General features: G+C 43.5%; 2 protein-coding genes and 1 long non-coding RNA gene across 4 annotated transcripts in view; 2 read left to right on the forward strand and 1 right to left on the reverse strand.

Moving 5' to 3' along the window:
* Window positions 1–1721, forward strand: part of ttn.1 (titin, tandem duplicate 1) — a 150545-nt gene extending 148824 nt beyond the window's left edge. The window contains exon 200 of the mRNA XM_077537616.1: window positions 496–1721. Within this exon, the coding sequence (XP_077393742.1) occupies window positions 496–788 (293 nt within the window). The 3' untranslated portion in view covers window positions 789–1721. The remainder of the gene's footprint in view (window positions 1–495) is intronic.
* A 1811-nt stretch (window positions 1722–3532) lies between these two features.
* LOC144030619 (kinesin heavy chain-like) lies at window positions 3533–20555 on the forward strand. Of its 2 annotated transcripts, XM_077537063.1 has the most exons (25): window positions 3541–3900; window positions 5825–5912; window positions 8025–8098; window positions 8176–8280; window positions 10123–10171; window positions 10635–10690; window positions 10759–10846; window positions 10916–11040; window positions 11115–11219; window positions 12258–12406; window positions 12670–12818; window positions 13533–13702; window positions 13774–13842; window positions 13906–14112; window positions 14193–14339; window positions 14457–14645; window positions 15522–15639; window positions 16123–16199; window positions 17320–17429; window positions 17508–17609; window positions 17677–17737; window positions 17820–17888; window positions 17954–18061; window positions 19119–19335; window positions 19404–20555. In XM_077537063.1, the coding sequence occupies exons 1-25, from the start codon at window positions 3754–3756 to the stop codon at window positions 19604–19606; spliced, it is 2982 nt and encodes a 993-aa protein (XP_077393189.1). In that variant the 5' UTR covers window positions 3541–3753; the 3' UTR covers window positions 19607–20555. The 2 variants fall into 2 exon arrangements, with proteins under 2 accessions (XP_077393190.1, XP_077393189.1); XM_077537064.1 differs by lacking the exons at window positions 19119–19335; window positions 19404–20555 and adding an exon at window positions 18311–19077 and having other exon boundaries at window positions 3533–3900.
* LOC144030623 (uncharacterized) lies at window positions 3599–4405 on the reverse strand. The gene is made up of 2 exons (XR_013287304.1): window positions 4126–4405; window positions 3599–3894 (listed from the first exon to the last, which is right to left on the reverse strand). It is a non-coding gene; the product is annotated as an uncharacterized LOC144030623 (long non-coding RNA).
* Window positions 20556–21895: the final 1340 nt, after the last annotated feature.

Genomic DNA, 21895 nt, shown 5'->3' on the forward strand with positions numbered 1-21895 from the left:
GAAGCCTGGACTCGATCTAGCATTCTCAGAACTGGGAGGAGGACCTGCTAACCACTCATCCACTGTGCCGCCCTAATATTTTTAAGTGTGATTTTATTGTGCGTGATTTTTATTGGAAAGTGTATTGGGTTTTTAGAGGTTACGGTACCACTGATTGTCACACCCATCTAAGTGGGGTGAAGTTGGTTCTCCACATTTGACCCAGCCACTGACGGAGCGGTTAGCAGCAGCAGGGGCTTGCGCTCGCTCGGGGATCATTTGGTGATCGAACCCCCCAATTCCAACCCGTAATGCTAGGTGTCAAATGGTTCCCATTTTTATAGTCTTTAGTATATGACCCGGCTGGGGATTGACTCCACGACCTCCCAGTCACAGGGCGGACACTCTACCGCTATCCACTGAGCTGCCCATGTTCCATGGTGATTTTGCACTGTTAACAAACCGATGGATGGATGGAAACAAGTCAAGTGTCTTTAACCCGGCTGCTCTTCGCAGGCACAGCGCCCCAGATCACGTCTCTTCCTGAGAACATGGACGCCGCAGTTGGCAAGCCTCTGACAGTGACCGGGATGTTCTTTGGGGAGCCCGCCCCATCTGTGCAGTGGCTGCGCTCAGGCCGGAGCCTTCCCGGCGGGGACGAGCGTTACCGCGTTGACAATGCGGCCGACGTTTCCACGCTGGTGATTGTCGCGGTACAGGAGAGCGACGGCGGCGTGTATATGCTCCGACTTTCCAACGAACTCGGCTCCGCCTCTGCGACTGTCAACGTTCGGGTCCGATCGATGTAAAAGAAAATTGCATGACAACAAAGCCCCCGCCCCCCATTTCCCTCATTGGTAATCATTTGTTCCTTGAATAAGCAACAAGAATTTACACCGATTTTATCTTCTTGTAAATAAGAACTTTTTTGTTTTTTGTTTTTTTTTTGTACCAAACTTGACGTTCATTGATTGCCAAACTCAAGTCTCCACTTGTTTTCCAATGTGATGACACTTTTGCAGTGACATGTACATAATGTATATAGCCGGTTTTGACGGTTATAGGGAATGTATGCATTGTTATTTATGACAAGAATGAAGTGAAGGAAGGAAAGCAAATGCGCTTGAACAGGAGAAAGTCCCGCCTGGAACGAATATCCCGCTCGGTGCAGAAACTCCAAAACGGTGCGCCTCAACGCTACGTTGACGTCTAAGATTGCCTCGGCAGGTGGAGCGTCTCCCTGCTGACGATAACTCAACATCAAAAAGAAACCTTGTTTTTTTGGGAACGGTGTCGCTATTACGATTTCCCGCGAGCGTTAAGACCGCGAGCGCCGCTTGCGTCACCCTCGCGTAAGCGGCGTGACCGGGTCTTGCGCTCGCTCGGACCGACCGCGTCGTACCAACGATTGATTTGATGACGGTGTGAGAGCGCGAGTGGCCTGCGCTCTCTCACCTTTTGACGTAGGAGCGCTGCTTCTGGCATGGGACGGCCCCTCGGGGACGTCCCCTGGCCGGCCGCTGGACTCGGTCCTGCTGGACTCGGCTGTGCAGAAGCAGCGCCATCTCTTGGAGGATGGCTCATTAGCGTGTTTGTGTGTGTTGTAGCTTCTAGTCCGGGTTGACTTCTCTGCCACGGTGACTCCATCTTTTGTGGGACGTCTTTGGTTGTTTTTTTTTCTTCTTTCGTCCTCCTTGAGTGTTTTCCTGTTTTTGATTTAATAAAGCATGATTTCAGCACCACTTCCTGGATTTTACGCTCATTTTTACCTTCCAAATACAAACATGAGGGGGCTCTGATTATTCACAAAATCATTTGCTCTGCTAGTCCAGCTTGGCAGCCAATTTTGTCCCAATGGGTTTTGCTTTCATTTCTGACATAATGCAGACTAGGGCTGCTCGATAAATCGATTTTGAACCGTAACTATCTTTTTTGGTTAAAACGATTCCACCGGTTTCTAATAGCAGAGAAGCAGAGCTTTATGACGTTACCAAATGCATTACGGCAGCTGGCAGATTGCCACGTATGGAGGCGGTGGAAGCGGTGGGTGAGAGGAAAGTGACGCATAAGACAGGTCATTACCTGCATGTTTTTCAAATCAGAAAAATTGGGCGCGGCCCTCTACCAATGCCCAAATGAATACAAATTGCCCTGACTTTTTTTTTTTCCCTCCAACTGTGATTAGCTCATCTCTTCCTTTCAGCGTAGAATGCTGTAGGCGAACACGTGGCGTTTCCTCTTCCCTTTTTCTTCAGTTCTTTTGCAGCTTGTGCCATGGCAACAGTAATTGTGTGCTGAGGTTTGAAATAAGGTTTTAACTATTTATTCAGATCGAGAGGCAGAAACTAAGAGAGCGGTACACAGAAATAGTTGGACAGTAATCCGGCAAACCACACACAATTCTCAGCCTGCACCCACCGACAGTGAATCGTAAAGGACTAAAGAACGACCTCACATAGGTCCCCGACATCACCTAAAGGATTAAAGATTGACATCACGAACATCACGTTTTGTAAACAGACACTTGTTACATCAGTACCTAAACAGACACATAACAGGTCATGAATTCTGGCGTATGCGACCCAGGCCATGACAGTAATTGCTCACAGACCATATTTGTATTGATGGATCCGAACACGATGATCCTTCTGGCGATCTCCCTATGTTGTTTTGATACACAAAAAGAGTTAACCTTACTGTTTGTTCTGTAAATTGCCATAAAGTAAAAAAAATAAAATCGCGCATAGACGGGGCTCAAATCAACTTCTGTCTTTGCAACAAATGGGCAAAGGGGTGATTGGGAGTTTGGAGCAAACTTGCATCATACAATACTATTATATAGACGGATAAGCAATAGATGTCAAGAGAAATAAAGAGATAGTTGGATAGAAAAATTGTAGATATCTAAATTTAAAAAAAATCAAAATACTAAAATATATGGAGATGAATCGAATGATAGGAAAAGATATCAATCTCAAATGAAGCCAGAGACCGATCAATCAGTAAATATTATCCAAAAATTCCCTTCGTTGTTTTTCCCTATATGCAAATTCCCTACGCAAACCTTGAATTTTGAAATCATCATATTTTTTTTTCCTTATTTGTTTCGACTTTTTTCCCTACCTAGTATTGAAATTGAATTCAGTTTCTATAGCAACAAATTACAAGAGAAGATGCAAACGTTATTTTCAAAGACCACCTAAACCCACATAAGAAGGAACATTGAGCAGACTAAAACCAATGCATTATGGCATAAAAAAAAACAACAACAACATTGATTTGATACCTCAAACTGTTCATTCCAGCCCCCAAAAATTTCACTTAAGTCAGTCGTCGATTTAGGACAAATCTTTCTTCATCTATCTATGCCAGCGTGATTTGACAGACACTTATATTATTATATACACTTATATATTATATTACTAATATTGTATTTAAAATGATTTAAGATTTAAAAAAAAAAAAAAAAAAAAAAAAAAAAACATACACATACACAATTGTATGAGATGTCAGAAAGTACACAACTGACGTGTATCCAGTGTTTTGGTTGCCGTAATATTTTTTTTTTCCCAACTTCCAATTCTTGGCCCACTGGAGCTCACCGCGAGTGTCGTCTTCATTTGAGAGCTGCGCACACATGCATGCAGCGAGAGGACTGCATGTCCCACAATTCCTAGCGGGCTTGGCCGCTTCTGGATGCTGATTGCTGACGACGCCTCGAATCCACAAGACGCCAGTCAGATTTGATTGCAGGCGAGGATTTCGGTGTCGAGGATGTCGGGCGCGGCCGAGGGCGGCTCGTCATGCGGCTTGTGCGGAGTGAAGGTGATGTGCCGCTTCCGGCCGCTGAACGAGGCGGAGAGGAGCCGCGGAGACAAGTCCGTCCCCAAATTCAACGGCGACGACACGGTGGTGCTGGCGGTAAGTGCAAGCAAGCAAGCAAGGAAGGAATTCAGTAAGCAAAGCATGCAGAGCACAATTAAGCCTCTCCACACCAACATCATGTCACGCCTTTACAAACATTCACTGACCAATGCTTGATCAATATAGATGCGTTTTTTTTGTTGTTTTTTTGCTTTCCTGCCAGGGTAAACAAAGGCGGATGCGCGTACACACACACACACGCACGCACGCCCATGAGCTTACGTTGTCATGGTTACAGCACACTGCACGTTGAACGTTGATTGCCTTGATTGGTCGTGACCCCGCCTTGTACAGCCGCAACAATATTGATTGATTGTTGGTGTCATTTCTTGCAAGCAAATGGTTCCGTTTCATTCAAGTCACTCAAACGGTACTATTTTTGTATTTGGGAAGAAGAAGACAACCAAAAGATGCAAAAAAAACAAAAACAAAACAAACCCTGTGAATAAAAAAAGAAATTCAACAAAGGAAACTGGTCCATTTGCCTTCATTCAACCTTTGCTGATCCAGTGGTGTCAAAGTCAGGTCCTCGAGGGCCTGAGTCCTGCATGTTTTCAAGGGTTCCCACGTTCAACACAGCTGATTCATATCTAAGCTCATCAACAAGCTCTGCAGGAGCCTGACAATGATCCTGATGATCAAATCAGGTGTGTTGGAGTAGAGAAACCTCAAAAACATGCAGGATTCAGGCCCTAAAGGACCGGATTCTGACCCGTGATCTAGGCAGATGCCAGATAGAGAAAAAAAAATAGCCTTGCCATGTTTTCCTAGGAGGACCAAAAATGCCTAAATGAATAAATACGGATATACAATTAAAAAAATAAATTCAAACAAGTTATATCAACGTAAATAAACAAAACATAAATAAAAGTACATTTGAAGACGCATAGAACCGCCCCCTCATTTGAATAACATTTCATGCTGACAACTTCTGAAGCATGACTATGAGAGCAGCGTTTTTATTTGTTGATATATATATATATATATATATATATATATATATATATATATATATATATATATATATATTATATTTATTGTTGTATTTATTTTTGGCATTTGTGTATTTATTTTCATTTTGTAAATCTCGTTTTTATTTTAGTGAAACTAAAACTAACGAAAAAACAAACTAAAATTCAACAAACAATTTCATTAATGAAATAAAATAAGGAAAATGCTTTTTCAAAAACGAAAGCTAACTGAAACTACATTTGATGTTTACAAAACGAACTAAAATTAACTAATTATAGCAAAAATGTCCTTTGTTTTCGTCTTTGGTCATAAATTTTTAATGCATGAGCCTTTGGGGATGATTTGAAATGTGATTTGAAGTCGATTTATTTTGATATTAACCGCCGGTATAAGGACATTTGAAAGTGTGTCACACAGAAGTGACGTCATCTCTCAGCAGCCAATAGAAAAGCACCAAAAGATGACGTCGCTCCCAATATTGTGCACAAGTAGTATGCATTTTTTTTAAACTAAAACTAATACTAAAATTAAACTAAAAGGAAGCATTTATTAAATAACAAAAAATTAATAACAGAACCACCCTGAAAACTAATTAAAACTAACTCAATTTAAAAAAACAAAACTCAAAACGAAATCAAATGAAAATTCCAAAACAATAATAACCCTGTGTATGTATAATATATTTTTTATGTTTTTATTTATTTATTTTTATAACCGTGTTATTTATTTATTTATTTGTTTGATTTTTGTCATTTTTGGCCCGCCGTTGTTTTCTTGTTGGACTGGGCAAACAAAAGGTTGGTAGGAACTAAATAAGCCCTCCCAGCCGTCCCCTTGGAATCAGACACTTTTCAGCATTGGCACAATAAATTGTCATGTGAATTGCATAGTGGAGGAGTCCCAATCACGATGCAGGTCTTATTTTGATGGGGCGCTTCCTGCGTTTCAGGGGAAGCCTTACGTGTTTGACCGAGTTCTGGCTCCCAACAGCGAGCAGCTGCAAGTCTACGAAACTTGCGCCCGCCACATCGTCAAAGGTGAGACCCGAATGGGCTGGCGCTCCGACGCTTGGCATGTTTGCCGCAGTCTTCAGGTTGGGGCTTCGAATCCGGCAGGCCCGTGAGGACAAGCGCTATGCGAAACGTATGCAAGAGAGTGCATCCGAATGACGGACGAGTCTCCCATCACTGACGTCATCGCGTTGCTCCTCTCGTCACAGACTAGTTGAGAGCGCCCCTCCTGGTCGGAGGCAAGCGGTGCACTCGGTTTTGCTACATGATGTCATTTATACTGTTGGCGTACCTTTTTTTTTTAACTTCACACAAAAATTAGCTTTTTAATTAAATAGATGAACAATTTTCCTCCACATGCAGAAAATGCAAATGAGAATCAGTCATTAAAAAAGAAAAATTTTGATAGTAAAATCATGTTTGAGCTGAGCTCGCATCAACTTCCTTAAAAATTAGGGCTGTCAAAGTTAAAGCGTTAATAGATTAATTAATCATAGAAAAAAGTTAAATTAATCACATATTAACGCATATTAATCGCACTATTTTTTTGGACCGCACTTGAGCCTTGAACGTAACCGCGGATGGTTCCATTGAAGGCTGCACAGGTCGGTGATTAGGTCAATGCACGGCATTTCCTATGCCTGTTGTTCCAAAATGAGCGGGGTGACTCCAGTTGGTGTGCTCGGTGGTAAATTTCGCTTTCAAAAACACCCCGTCGGGACATTAGATAAAACAAAAGTAATTTCCGTTTAATTAATTGCTGAATTGCACCCAATTGTTATGATGCTGTTACGTTTTGAACAATACACGCATGCATGCAATTGCGTACATGCATTTAATCAATGTTTGCAAATGACATTCAGATAATAAAATGCGTTAATGTCAAAATATTACAGTATTTTGTATTTATTTTATATTATGCAAATACGCGAGCAATTTAGCTGATTAATCGTGATTAATCAAAATTTAAAAGTGTGATTAATCAGATTAAAAAATTTAATCGTTTGACAGCACTATTAAAAATATAATGTACAGCAATTATGGTTTATGGTGGACATTAAAACCATGGCGAGCAACAGAGAATTTGACATTTCATGTCTGCTTTTCAATGCGCTACATAAATAACGATGACTTGACCACCCATCAAGCAGTGCAACAGATACTTGCCGGGTGCAGGTCTTGTTTTTGTCCACTTGGGGTCGCCAGTCAAGTCTGACTTTGAAAGTTGAACGTGACGTGCAAGCAGGAGTGAAAAGTAGGAGGCGTACTGTCAGCTGCAGTTTCTTCCTGGTTGTTGAATGAAATGGCAGCCGACTGACGCCGTTTCTTTCCTTTCTCTCCAGTTTGACTTTGGCCTCTATGACGTTGAACGCGAGTTGAATAGTGTGGATATAACTAATCATTATTATCTTTTGGGGATGAACATTATTAAACACCAATAAAAACACTCTACACTATATGGTTAATCATCGTGATTAGTATTAGCATACTAGCTATCATAGATGGTAAAGAACACCAGATGTATTGTGCGTGCTGTGAGAAGATTGAACTAAGTAACATTGTCACAGGGCGGCCATCTTGGGACAGGGCTGCTCGATCATTCATAACATTACAGTCAATGGAGAACGAACTTTGAAATTGAAACTCTCCCAAAATCTTACCCGATTTTCATTTTTGTTGTTACAGATGACATAAACAACTATGCTGCGTTAAAAAAAAATCTGCAATTTAAAAATCATATCCACGTTAATAAGGTTTGTAATAAAGCAATCAATTTGTAAATCCGTCCCGAATTCAGCAAGTGTTTAAGTAAGTCATCCAACGATAGCACAGCAAACCAAACCAGAGCACAGTTCTGTCCTCAGTTGGCCGACGCTGCCGACTCCACCTTGGGCCATCTACAGTAGTGTTCTTATGCTAGCTCAAGTAAACAAACATGAACCACTAACCAGTTCACACATACGCCATTACATTGACATGAGCTCAATTGAGTTGATAAAACTACCAATTATTTATTATGAGTATCAGCAAAAAAATTAGCCTATGCTAAACAGTTCGTAATTAGCATTAGCACACCTGCAATTACAGTTAAGTTAAACAAACACGAACATTTGGTTGACACATGCATGTGCCTTTCAGATGTGTTGGGCGGTTACAACGGAACCATCTTCGCGTACGGCCAGACGTCGTCAGGAAAGACGCACACCATGGAGGTGAGCCACCAAAGCGGCGGCGAAGCGCTTGCTAGCCGGTCGGCCGGCATGGCTCAAAACGCTTGTGTGTGTTTCAGGGGCAGCTTCACGACCCTCGGCTGATGGGAATCATTCCTCGCATCGCCAGCGACATCTTTGACCACATCTACTCCATGGACGAGAACTTGGAATTCCACATTAAGGTGATGAGTCGCACCAGAGCGATACCACAATTCGTCAGACGTTTTTCTTCCAAGTGAGGTCCAAAGCGTCACATGGGCTGGTAGGGCAGCCCATGTGCCCTTCCTTCAAGCGCTCCCTTTGTTTGATGTTTTCCGAGCATTTTCCCATCATGGCTGGATTTGGGTCTTCGCGACGTGGCCAGATCTGCTTTGGACCGTGAGGGGAACCACGGCTGCCGGATCCATCCCCCCATTTCTGGACTCAGTTATCAAGATTCAAAGTTCAGCGGCTGGCAAGAGTCGATCCACGTGCCCGAGCTAGACGGGAGTCTGTTTTATAACCAATGAACCATTTCTAGACAAATCGTTTTTGGTCTTGGCCGAGACTGCCGGACTCGGCTGTGGAATGACCTTACTGTACTTTCACCCCATCAGATCTGAGCGCAACTGGAGGTTTCGGCGGCCACAGCCGATATCTACAGTTAAAATTTATGTCAATGCGTAATCTTGACTTGATAGAAGCACACTTTGGAAACTTAGCAAAGGTGTGCCTCAGATAATTTAGGTGCTCCGTCATTTGCCAGCGGCCGGGATGTTCGTCCGTCATCGGCACTCCGTCAACAGTAGTTTAAAGCGATACACCACTTATTAATCATTTTCCAGTATTGGATTAGGCATTGTGTACAAAGAATAAAAGTGCAAATATCTCTGGCATATTATTCCCTGAATTTTATTTTAAACCGATTAAGTATGAGAATTCAAACGTACCATGGTGAATGCCATGTTCCTGGTCACTTTCGCTCATTTCAATGGAATGGAATTTGCTGAAAAATGAGCAAGAAAAAGACGTCTTCCATCCCAAATACTGTTCAGAGTCAAGTCCTCAATGCGACCGGTTTCATGTCATTCCGTATGGGGGGTGGCCGCTCCTAATGTGGGCTAAAGTGTGCTTAGCATACGACATGTAGCTTAGCCTAGCATAGTACAAGTCACCCGGATGTTTACCGTCCACTTTGACTCGCCGGGGGCTGGATCTGCCAGTTTTATCCGACTTTCGGTTGGAAACAAATATTTGGCGAGTCCTCCGTGAAGAAGGGTTTCTTTGCTGTCAAGCGAAATTCCACCTTTGATGTCCGCCTTGGGACGCATTCATTCCTCGTGAGTTCTTTGTTGTCATTCATTTAATGTGTATTTTACGTACGCGATACGTCGCGATGATCACGTGACTGTCCAAAATGCCCGATAAAGTACTTAATGCAAAAATATTCATACAAAGTGCTATCAAATCATCATTGCTCAACATAAAGTGGCAATTTTTTCAGGGAAGAGTTGAAACTTAACAAAATAGCTGGTTAGTTTTTCATAAGTCTTGTGTTCTTTCGTCAGATCTTCCTATTTTTTTCATCATCATCATCTTCATCATCATTTTCTTCTTCATCAAGCATCACCTTCATCTTTGTCGTCTTAACTGTGAGCCAATAAGAATGCAGTGTGTCTGATGCCGATAGGTCAACTGACAGCCAGCTTCCTTTACAAGCTCAGGAAAAACAAAAACAAAAGTTTCAGGCGCAGAGTCTGGCGAGCGAGGACGTTGGCCCATCTGCTGAGTGGAGGGACTTGCCAGCACTTGCCAAATTTATGGAACTGGACTGTAACGACTGACCGATGAGCGCAACGACAAGTTGTCAGCCGTTGAACTTGACATGACATGATTGAGTAGCCGACGTAACAACAGAAACGCTGACGTCTCCCACAATGATTGATATGCATGGATACATGACTAATTAATGCTTATGTTTACGCTGATTTATTTGTATTTTCTGCCTAAGTGTATTGTGCTGAAGTCCCCGCTTCTGTCTGCAGGTTTCCTACTTTGAGATCTATTTGGATAAAATCCGAGACTTGCTGGACGGTAAGCAAAATGGACTTTGAAACTTTGTAACGTTTGCATTATACAAGTATACGACTACAATATTTTGCACGCAGTCCAGAATGTGCTTGAAATGGGTTGAAAACATATTTGCCGCGGGCCCGTTGTAAAACAGCTCACCAGTTGATGGCACCTTGTCACTTCCGAGGAATGTTGTCAAAGAGATCAACATTGGATTGATTTGTCTGATTCCCAATTGCTGTGAGAAATCATTAAGATGATCAGCGTCTTCACTTCAATGAATGATTCCTAAAAACATTTTTGCTGGTTTGAGATTTTTGATCAATGCGTTTGCAACTGGTCGGCCTTGGCATGAACCACTTTGAACAAGGTTGCCGAGTCCTGGCGTAGATGTTTTGTGTTGTTTTCTTCTCTCAGTTTGGCTTTGTGTGATTCATTTATTGTTCTTCTAGTAGTCGTTTATTAATATTTCCCACTATTTTAGTTTCCAAGACCAACTTGGCTGTTCACGAGGACAGAAACAGAGTTCCATTCGTAAAGGTAAGATTGCGCGGTGGTTGCCGCAGTCTTACGCTCGCAACGGTCACTTGAGTTTGTGCAACCATCAGGGATGTACGGAGCGCTTCGTTTCCAGTCCGGAGGAGGTCATGGACGTCATCGACGAGGGAAAAGCCAATCGACATGTCGCCGTTACAAGTACGACGGCATCATCACGTGTTGCAGTCCCGTGTTCTTGCAGAGTCCAACGTATTGTTGTGCCGGCAGACATGAACGAGCACAGCTCTCGCAGTCACAGCATTTTCCTGATCAGCATCAAGCAGGAGAACGTGGAGACGGAGACCAAGCTGTCAGGAAAACTTTACCTGGTGGACCTGGCGGGCAGCGAGAAGGTTGCTTGGCCTTAGGTTTACGTCTCCGGTCTGAGCTCCCTCCTCGCCCACTGACCATGCGTGTGCTCCCCCAGGTCAGCAAGACTGGAGCGGAGGGCGCGGTTTTGGATGAAGCCAAAAACATCAACAAGTCTCTGTCCGCTCTGGGGAACGTCATTGCCGCGCTAAGCGAGGGAACGGTCAGTGACTCACTTCCTGATGTCCTGACAGCCCTGTCGCCAAAATCCGTAACTTGATCGCAACAAAACAATTAGGGCTGTCAATTATCAAATCTTTTTAGAATCAGTTATTCCATTGAATATTAAAAAACACTTTGTGGATCCGTGAAGATTGTTGAAAAAGGCAGCGAGTAGACTCCCCGATGCTTAGCAAGTCTTCTTTCATGTAAGTAACACCCCAATTCACACTGACTGCAGAAAGCACGCGGTGCATTTTCTGTATGGCGGCCGTACGGATGCCGCAAATAGAACGCATTCAAGTCTATGTGTCAATTCACACCAGCTGCGGTGCGGAACGGATACGGCAATGCGGAAGGTTTCCGCAAGCGTTCTATTTTTTCTGGATGCCGCATGGATTTTCATGAAGCTGAAAGCTGAAGAAATGACACAACCGGGCGTCTTGCATCAAGGTCAATCCGGTATATTTCAAAATAAAACCGTTTGAAAACTCGTTTTTTTGGGAGAGAAGCTAGCTAACCACGTAGCATGACGTGAGTTGGACATTTAACACAAAAAATGAGCTCAGAATAAATTAAACATGACAAAATAACATGATTTAAACACAAAACGTACTTACCCATAGTAGAAGAGCCATGGTCGAAGTCCCAGAAGTAATGTCCAAAAAGCATAATCGTTTGACAACAGGCAAGTGCGGCTATTGTTTACAAAATAGGACTATAATACACGGTTGTTATGGCATGAACTCTTGTGGTCTGGCAGGTGCACATTTCTGGACACGCAACGCACGTGGTGTGAATTGCTGTCCCATGCAGATGCCGTACGGAAAACGCACCACGGCTGTTCCACAGTCGGTGTAAATTGGGTGTCAGCAGTTGTCAGAAAGAAAAATGACAAAGATAATACTCGGGAGTATCATCGATGCTATCAGTTGCATTGATTCCATCTCATAACAAGCGTTGGTGGAATGCAAAAGTTCATTTGGACTTTTTTTGCTTCAAATAACAGGAAGCGATGTTTTTGTTTTTTGTGTTTCTGTAGAAAAGTCACGTTCCTTACCGGGACAGTAAAATGACCCGAATCCTGCAAGACTCTCTGGGAGGAAACTGCAGAACCACCATCATCATCTGTTGCTCGCCATCAGTTTACAACGAGGCAGAAACCAAGTCCACGCTAATGTTTGGACAGAGGTTCGCAGTGCCGCTACATCAATGGTATCCAAACTTGGTCCTCGAGGACCGGAGTCATGCAGGTTTCGGATGTTTCCCACCTGAAGCTCTTCATAAGCCCGATAACGATACTGTTGACTGGAAACAGGTGCGTTGGAGCAGGGAAACATCCAAAACCCGCGGGACTCCGGCACTGCAGGACCGAGTTTGAACACCACTGAGTTACATCGTTCACTTTTGCTGGTAGTCCAACAAGACTTCAAAGCATCCCTGCTTGTCTTCAGGGCAAAGACCATCAAGAACACAGTGTCGGTCAACCTGGAACTGACGGCTGAAGAATGGAAGAAGAAGTACGAGAAGGAGAAGGAGAAGACTCGTAGTATGAACGTCACAATCCAGAAATTGGAGAGTGAGTTGAAACGCTGGAGAAAAGGTGAGGAAAGCTTTTGTTCCAGGTTCAAGACTCAGAAGAGTCAAATCCTGAATTACAAACTGATACAACAGATGCTGAGTTGGTTTAGGCTCAGAATCAGAATCAAATTTATTGGCCAAGTAATAATCCTATCCATCCATCCATCCCATCCATCCATCCTCTTCCGCTTATCCAGCGTGGGGTTGTGGTTCACTTCTGCCAGAGGTGGAATTTGAAACCCCTTTTGACAGTGCGCTCTGCCAGGCATGTCGTGCAGACCCTCACATTCTGTTTGGGTCTGTCGGGTCGGACCGGCAGCTCCTCTCTCCAGCTCGTCCCCTCGCTCCACCTGACTGTCTAAGACATGTGGACACAAATCTTTATGACACGACACGAAGTCAGTCAAGGAACTGCAGCCTAGGCCAAGTGCACTTTTGGTCAAAGGCAAAGGAAGACATGTCATGGCGCTTCCACCCTTCCCTCCTCATGCACTGTGATAAATTGGCGTGTTGATTTTCCCTGCTTTTCCTTTTTAAGCCACTGCCACTACCTGTTTTTTCTGTAGCCCTCACAAAAACATAACAGGTATCTCTTTGAACAGAGCACTTCTCAGTTGCCCCCACCCGCCCTGGTGCTTGTTTTGGTGGCACAGCTGAGTGAGGAGGCGCACCTTGCTCACGTCAGCCATCTCGTCGTTGAGCTCTATTTTCATCAGAATCGGTGTTTCATCTCCAGGTGAGGCTGTACCTGTGGCGGAGCAGCAGCAGCCGAGCAGCAAAGCCAAGAAGAGCAGCAGCGATGCAATGATTGACAGCTCGGCACCAGCCCCCCTTCCTCTGTCAGATGAGGAGAAGACGCAATATGAGACCCTTATCGCAGACCTGTACCATCAGCTGGATGAAAAGGTCAGGTTGGGATGCTTTGCAGTTGACTGGTCGAGGGAAGCCGCTGTGACCCTTATTCGTTTGTGGATTAGGATGAAGAACTCAACCATCAAAGTCAGACCGTGGAAACTATGAAGCAGCAGCTCACAGATCAGGGCGAGGTGAGTCTTGTTGCGTTGTCTTTGTGTTCCTAACCTTTATCCTGTACAATCTTCTTCCTCTAGATGTTGGTGTCCATGTATCAGGACTACCAGCGTGTGCAGGAGGAAATGTCGCGTCTGCAGAGGGACAACGACTCGGCCAAAGAAGAAGTGAAGGAGGTCCTTCAGGCCTTGGAGGAACTTGCGGTGAACTATGACCACAAGTGCCAGGAGGTGGAGAGCAAGAGTTGCTGCAACCAGCAGCTGAATGAGGAACTTGCCCACAAAACTGTAAGTCAGACTTGAGAATGCCTCAACGTGGATGTTGAAGCGCAAGTGGATGGATACTTGTCTGCCGCTATGTGCTTCAGGTCAGTCTGGAGGAAATCCACAGGGAACTGCTGGCACTGCAGGATCTCAGCAGTCATCACAAGAAGAGATCAGCAGACATGCTCAGTCTTCTCCTAAGAGATCTCAGCGACATCGGGGCCGCTCTCGGCACCACCGAGCTCAAAACGGTATGACGTCAACCGTGCTCAAAGCCATCGTCCTCATAAACGTTGGAGATGGACCGCCAGGAAGCTTTCGGAGGGCGCGTGCCAATGAGCCTTTTTTCGCCGTGTGCGTGCCTGAAGGTGACCGAGACCAGCAGAATGTTGGAGGACGAGTTCACCGCAGCTCGTCTCTACGTCACTAAGACCAAGTCGGAAGTGAAGGCGCTGCTGAGTCGCAGTAAGCAGATGGAGTTCAGCTTGGCACAGAACATCAACAAGATGGAAGCCAACGACAAGGAGCTCAGTGCCAGCCAGATCACCATCTCGCAGGTCAGTTGATCACACTATAAAATATTTTTCAAATAGATGAACCGATTGATTATTCCATCGAATAAAAATGAATAAAAATTACATTTGTTTTTGTTAATCCACTAAAAATTGAACGGAAATTGAATTGAGTGGATATAGCTACTCTTCTGTACATAATGCATTATTGAACACCAACACAATTAGCCTATGCTAAATGATTTGCGATTTGCTCTAGCGCGCTAGCGATGAGCATTTAACGTAAACAAACACTAACCACCAGACACTTAACTACCAATTATTTATTATGAGCATTATTAAACATCAACAAAATTAGCCTATGCTAAACAGTTTGCAATCATGATTAGCATTAGCACTCTAGCGATTACATTTAAGTTAAACAAACACTAACATTTCATTCACATATGTGTCTAGACATGACACGTGATCGTGTCTTAAAAGTCACTTATAGACGATGCTTCAACAAGCCAATGAGTAAACGACTGAAGCTGAGCTGCCTCTTAAGCTACAATGAGCTCAATAACTTCCTGTCCACTGCGTGCGTTTGCAAAAAAGGTCCGTGTAGAGACATGGACGGCAGCGCAAACATGGGTCCAGTGGAGCTTTTTTCATTTTGAATCTACCATTTCTTCTTTTTAAGTCAATTTTAGTCGACTTAGTCGACTTTTCTCCCCCCACTATTTACTTCATGACAATCTTCAAAAGTTTTGCGGCTCCAAACAAATTTTTGATGATTTATTGTCTCTTTTGAGCTGCTTTAGAGAGACTTGTTTCTGGGCAGGATTTGGGGGGAATTGTAAATTGGACGAGCTTGGGCCATTCATGGGTTTTTTGTAGCTTTCGAACCACCAATCGACGGCTTGTCCGTGTCGTTTGTAGCTGGAGCTGAAGACGGTGTCGCTAATGGACGACCTTCACAAGATGGAGCAAAGCAAACGGCAGCTGGAGGAAAGTCAGGACGCTCTGATGGAGGAAGTCGCGAAACTTCATGCTCAAGGTCAGTGCTCGTCACATCTCTGCTTTTCTGGCCTATATGGCCTTCAAATGAAATCGGCACAAAAAATGTTTGGCTTTCCCGTCTTTGATTTGCTTTTTTTCCCCTCCAAATATCAAGAATGTTTTTTCGCAGCTTAACATAGACCAAACCGACACCTACAAATATGAAAACATTTTCTTTATTTGAACACCCCTAGAAAATGACAAGACCCCTTAGTTAGTAGTGCACACCATGGGGAGTAGTGTGCACATTCAGACACAGCCATAGACTATTGTGGCCATAGTCTGCAAGTGACTTTTAAGACACTGTTGCAAGTGTCATATAGACATAATGATGTATGTGTCAAACTAAATGTTACTATATAAATCTGATGTATTATTATTCTAATGTTTGGTTACCTTAAATGTCATTGTGTGTGCAGCTAATCATGATTGCTAACATTTAGCGCAGGCTAATTTTGTTGAGGCCTGCCACATGTTGCAGATCAATTGCAGCAGGTGAGCGTGATGGACAAAGAGAAAGAGCACATGACCCAACTGAAGGACGCTGTGGACATGAAGGTAACACGTGGCTTGAAAATTCCTGAGCAACATCATATCTGCATTGCATGCTTAAAAAAAACAAACAAAAAAAATGCAGTAAATCCGGGGATAGTCATCTGTGAAAAACCCGCAAAATATTGAGGTACAACCCGAGGTAATGTATGAGTTGTGTTATATTAGGACTCTTAATGATGAGATAATGACTTGAGCTAGGCCGTTGTGTCGCTGCTATTTGTCCTTGCTTGGCGCCTTTCTATCTGTCTTCATTCTGACACGTATCCAGTACAAACCAGTTAAGGCCATCTGGTCACACATTCTCACATGAGGAGCCTGAGCCGTTCGCCCATGTGGGCGGACGGCCTAGACAGTATAAGCGTAGGGACGAGTTTGAATACATCAGTTCCTCTTCCGCATACTAATAGAAGAGGGCTCCGCAGCTATCTTTCTGGCATCCAGTAAATATTTCAACTGAGAACATGCAGTCTTCTGGTTATTACTGTTAGTATAATATCGTGAGCATTAAGATACAGGAACCAGTGAAAGTTCCCACCCAGGAATTTACAGTTATGGACCCAAATGAAAATCCGTCCGGGATGGAGTGTATCTGCAATAAGTGAAGTGCAAGAGAGCACTATATAAATCAAGTTGAGTAAAATGGCAAATTGTGTTACGCCAAAGGTGTGGTGGTGGACCCAAATGCAGGGAAGCAGGGCGAGGAGGCAAAGAATGCGGTCCAAAAAAATGTTTAATAAACAATAACGAGGAGGCAAAAATGAGCTACAAACTAAGAAACCAAAACTACAAAATCCAAAATGGTAAAACGAGACAAGGAACAGAATCGGCAGCATGACCTCCCTGAAAAAAAAGACAATGAACCGACACAGACAGAGGGGAGACAAGAGACTAAAGACACACACTAATTGACACAACGAGACACAGCTGGGCAAGACACAAGTGGCAGAGGGTGCTGATTGGTTGACACATTGGGAGGGGTGGACATACTCAGGTTTAACGAGACAGGGGAAGCCCACAAGGGCACCATAACAAAACACAGACCACAACAAGAAAAAATCAGACAAAATCAAACCAAACCACGACAAATTTTGTTTGCAAATGGAAAGCCGGGTGTGATTTTCAGAGAACGCTGGAGGAACAGATGGAGAACCATCGAGACGTCCACCAAAAACAGTTGTCCCGCCTCCGAGACGAGATTGAGCAAAGGCGACGAATCAACGAGCAGCTTAGAGAGTACGCAAAACATATCCGGATACGATTGCGGTGTCAAAACGAGCTCCCGTGGCCAAACTGTCGAGCTGTTTCTTTCAGCTCGAACGAAACGCTGCAGCTGGACGTGCGAAAGCTTCAAGCCGAGCTGCATCATCTGACGCGGGAAGAGCGCCTCAAAGACGACAAACTTCAAAAACTCATGTGGGTTTTTTGTCATCCATCCCCCTCGGAATCCTCCTCTTGGCCTAAGCTTCTCTGGCGTTTTCAGGTCCCTGGAGGAAAAGAGGCGGCAAGCCAAGGAGGACCTGCAGGGTCTAGAAGAGACTGTGGTTTGTGCTTGGACCGGCTGACATCCGACCTCTCGTCAAACCTGACCCGTACGTACTGACCTTTCTCCGTCTTGTCTGACAGCTCAAAGAATTGGAGACGCTCAGCAAGCTGAGGAAATTCTTCATCCAGGATATCAGCAGTCGCTTCAGGGTAACTGCCGAGTGGCGCCGTCCGGCGTCTGGCTTTGGTTTTTGCTCGGCTAACTTGTTCAACAGTGTCCGGACGGCGAGGACGACGAGGGCGGCGGCGGCAGCCTGGCTCAGAGGCAACGGATCGTCTTTCTGGAGAACACTTTGGAGCAGCTGAGTAAAGTCCATAAACAGGTGAAACTTGTTTTTTGCACATGAACGCGGCTTTCTTTTGGTGCACGTCTCGTTTAGCATGTTTGTCAATTTGCTCGTTGTGCCACGTCTCAATAGACGTTGAGGCATATTCGATTGCGTGCCCCCAGCCTATCTGGTGACCAAAAGTAACTTGGAACGGTTCGAGTTGACATTGACATTGAGTATCATGTAAAGTGCTATAAAAAATGTGATGTCCTCGGGGACCACTATTCAGCCCGTTTCCTACAGTCAACACAGGTGATTCCTATGATCAGCTCATCAGCAAGCTCTGGAGAAGCCTAATAACCATCCTCACCTGTCTTGGCCATGAGAGACAAGGAAAACAGACTGGAGGATCAGGGTTAAGGACAAGGTTGATGTACACTACAATTGAATATGAGTGTGAAATGTCAAATAGTTTTGGGATCATAGTCTGGCCTATAGTTTCAGCAGTATGGTTGAAGCTAAACACGGACAGTTATTAACTCATTCACTCCCAGCAGCCATTTTGAGTGAAGCAACCCCCTTCAACTCCGGCTGTTTCAAGTATATTTCTATCTGTTTCCGTTTTGCAGCAATCAGCATTAGAATATAGCTAAGTTTCATCATTATTCACATTCCTGGTGAAAACAATGAAAAAAAGAGCTTGTTTTAACATGGCCCTGGTTGATCTCTTAGTCTGCTGCCACCTGCTGGCTGTTTTTAATAACTACCATTGGTTGAACCGTTCTGTGCAGTTGAGCGGCTGCATCAAAGCCCTCTGTATGATCAAACATAGAAAAACAGAAAAAAACAACAACGTATAAATACATCTTTGGGACACTTAAAACTGTTAAAATAGAACACATTTCTACGTTTTTGGGCGCAAATGAGTTAAGGTTGGTTGTGATTTTTTTTTTTTTTTTTTTTTTATATATATTGGCGTCAGGTCTTGATCCCCCAGCTCCACAAATCTTAAGGGTTGACTTTACATCATAGTGTAATCATGTGAATTTCCTCACGGCGGGTGCTTGAAATCAGTCCAATGGACCTCAAGTGTGACCTTTGGTCCTCGTAGCTGGTGGGAGACAACGCCGACCTTCGCTGCGAGCTGCCCAAGCTGGAGAAACGTTTCCGGGCGACGGCCGAGAGGGTGAAATCCCTAGAGGGCGCTCTGAGGGGCGCCAAGGAGGCGGCGGCCAGAGACCGCAAGCGGTACCAGCAGGAAGTGGAACGTATCAAAGAGGCAGTCCGCTTCAAGAACACGGCCAGGAGGGCACACTCGGCGCAAATAGGCAAGTTCCCGAAACGCTCCTGACAAAATCGTGTCTGTCCGCTGACAGGAATAACATGTTGTCCGCAGCCAAACCCATCCGAGCCGGACATCAGCAGCATCAGCAGCAGTCCCATTCCGTCCGAGGGGGCGGGGCTGCTGTCGTTCCGCGTCTTCACTCGCTCCACACAAAGTCGGCAAAGCCCCAGCAAGTCGACCAGACTGGGACACGGACAGACCAGGTTGCAGGTCCCGGCGCTGGTGCTGGTGAAGAGCCGGTGTCGCACAGATGAAGGCGCTCATCTAATCCGCTTGCGCATTCCGTGACAGCCGCTTGAAATATGATGACATAAACGGCAATATTGCCTTATCCATCCATCCGTTAACTGGAGCTTTATTGCAGCTGTCTTCGGGATATTGCCATATTAAAATTGCCACCGTATCGTCATTGTCATGCCATGATAGCAGCACATCTGTGAAAGGGATACTTGACTCAATCAGCCATTTTCAGTCGTAAAAAGTTCATATTTTGTCTCTAATTAATCTTGTAACTTCATTATTTTTTATGCACAATTAATACCTTTAAAAATTCATTGTTCTACTTGCTGTCGACTGATGATGACATCACCAGTGCTGACTGAGGAAGTAGGTAACAACCAAACATGGCACAGTTTACGGACCAAACCCAGAAAACAGGTGAGCCGGATTGGCTGTTACCTACTTCCTCAGTCAGCACAGGTGATGTCATAATCAGTCAACGGCAAGTATACAAAATAGTTTTGAAAGGTATTAATTGTACATTAAAAATAATGAATATGAACTTTTCACTGCTGAAAATTGTTCAATGAGTCAAGTATCCCTTTCAAAAGGCCAGCTTGATTGAGTTGCATTTGTGCAGTTCCAGTACCCTCTGCTGGTTAGTTTCTATTAGTGCAGTTGCATTTGAACTGAGCCCGCTTTTTTGGCTCCCCACGCCAATGTACAGTAAGCTGGCAATAGATTGTCCAGATTGATGATTGTGATTGACTCGGGGGATTTTGCCACAATATCAATATAGGACTGCTCCATGCACGGTGATTTGCTGGGGAAAGGTGGGAGATTCAGTAAAATACTTGCAGCTGATTGGACGATGCGCCAACTTGTGCATGCCTACCAAATTTTTGTTTTGACCGATCCTGGCAACGAATGTGAACGCTGTATGGAAGCCGGAACATCTTTACCAAGTAAAAATGCTCAAAGCGCCTCTCTTGTGTTTTTCCAAAAAGGATACAGAGAACACAGTTGCAGCGTCCATGCATTTGGGTCGTTGTTTGTTTTTAACAAAAAATAGGTAATTAAATATTCTGTAATGTCAGAGTCCAAATTTTTAGTTGGCAGAAAGAGGAGGGTAGATAAAATGTTTTTTTTTTTTTTTTTAAATTACCGGTACTAGGGGTGTGAATTGCCTCGTACCTGACGATTCGATTCGTATCACGATTCACAGGTCACGATTCGATTCGATACCGATTAATCCCGATACGAATTTATAAGTCGATTGTTGCGATTTTTTTTCATTCAAATTTAGAAAATACTAATCAGTAAGCTTGTAGAGTGTAAGATTTATATGAAAATGTATTATTTATTTATCTGAAATTTCAGTCTTATAGAGGTTGTAATCTGTTTCATGTTTAAACAGCATTAAAATAAAATATTAAGGCTTAATGTTCCGTTCATATAACATTCTTCCATGCTTAAGGTGTGAATCGTAAAAAAAAAAAAAAAAAAAAAAAAAATCGATTTTGCCTATTATTGAATCGATTCGAGAATCGCGCGATGTAGTATCGCGATATATCGCCGAATCGATTTTTTTTTAACACCCCTAACCGGTACCTAAAAAAGTAACCATAAAATGTCCAAAAACAAAAGAAGAAATTGTCAAAATGACCATAATTGTACAAATACATTGCCAAATGTTAGAAAATTGATAGCAAAAATGCAGGAAAATAATGAACAAAAAATAGCCATAAAGTGTCCCCCCCAAAAAAGGAACAAAGCAGAAATTCCATAACATTGACAAAAATGTCATATTTAACAGAAAAACAGAAAAGTCTAAAAATCTATGAAAAAAACGTTAGTATGAAAAATTACTCCCTGACCACAGACAAAAAATGAAAATAAAACTACAAATCTGCAAATGAACGTGTAAATACTGGATGCTTGTGTTATGTTTGTGTTGTGGAGCCAGCAGCTCTAATTAGGGCCCTTTTGACGAATAAAAACGCAGAAATGGTTTCCTTCATCACAATCTGAAAAATATTAGGCGGCAGGATCCAACACATTTTTGCTCATTTATTTGGCTTCAAATCACTCTCATAAATGAGTCTTACAAGCCAATATTTTTTTCAACCTCTGCGTCAAAAAAACATGATTTTTCACCCGCTTGAGCCCAATACAGCATTATTGTCAACAGGCCTTATTTCTGCTGTTATTGTGTACAAAAATACAACATTGTGATTTGTTTCCAACGTGAGCATGTTTTTTTTTCTTTTTAAAATATTGTGAGTTTTTATCGAGTATTGTAAGCTTTTTCGATATGGGCGACC

The sequence above is a fragment of the Festucalex cinctus genome, chromosome 11 (genome assembly GCF_051991245.1).
Source record: "Festucalex cinctus isolate MCC-2025b chromosome 11, RoL_Fcin_1.0, whole genome shotgun sequence".
NCBI lineage: Eukaryota > Metazoa > Chordata > Actinopteri > Syngnathiformes > Syngnathidae > Festucalex > Festucalex cinctus.

Excerpts from the sequence above, each read along its gene's own strand:
- LOC144030619 (XM_077537063.1), top strand. The coding sequence starts at position 3,754 with ATGTCGGGCGCGGCCGAGGGCGGCTCGTCATGCGGCTTGTGCGGAGTG. Across the intron at positions 11,041-11,114 it reads ACCTGGCGGGCAGCGAGAAG|GTCAGCAAGACTGGAGCGGA; the intron begins GTTGCTTGGCCT and ends GTGCTCCCCCAG. Across the intron at positions 17,610-17,676 it reads GACAAACTTCAAAAACTCAT|GTCCCTGGAGGAAAAGAGGC; the intron begins GTGGGTTTTTTG and ends TGGCGTTTTCAG.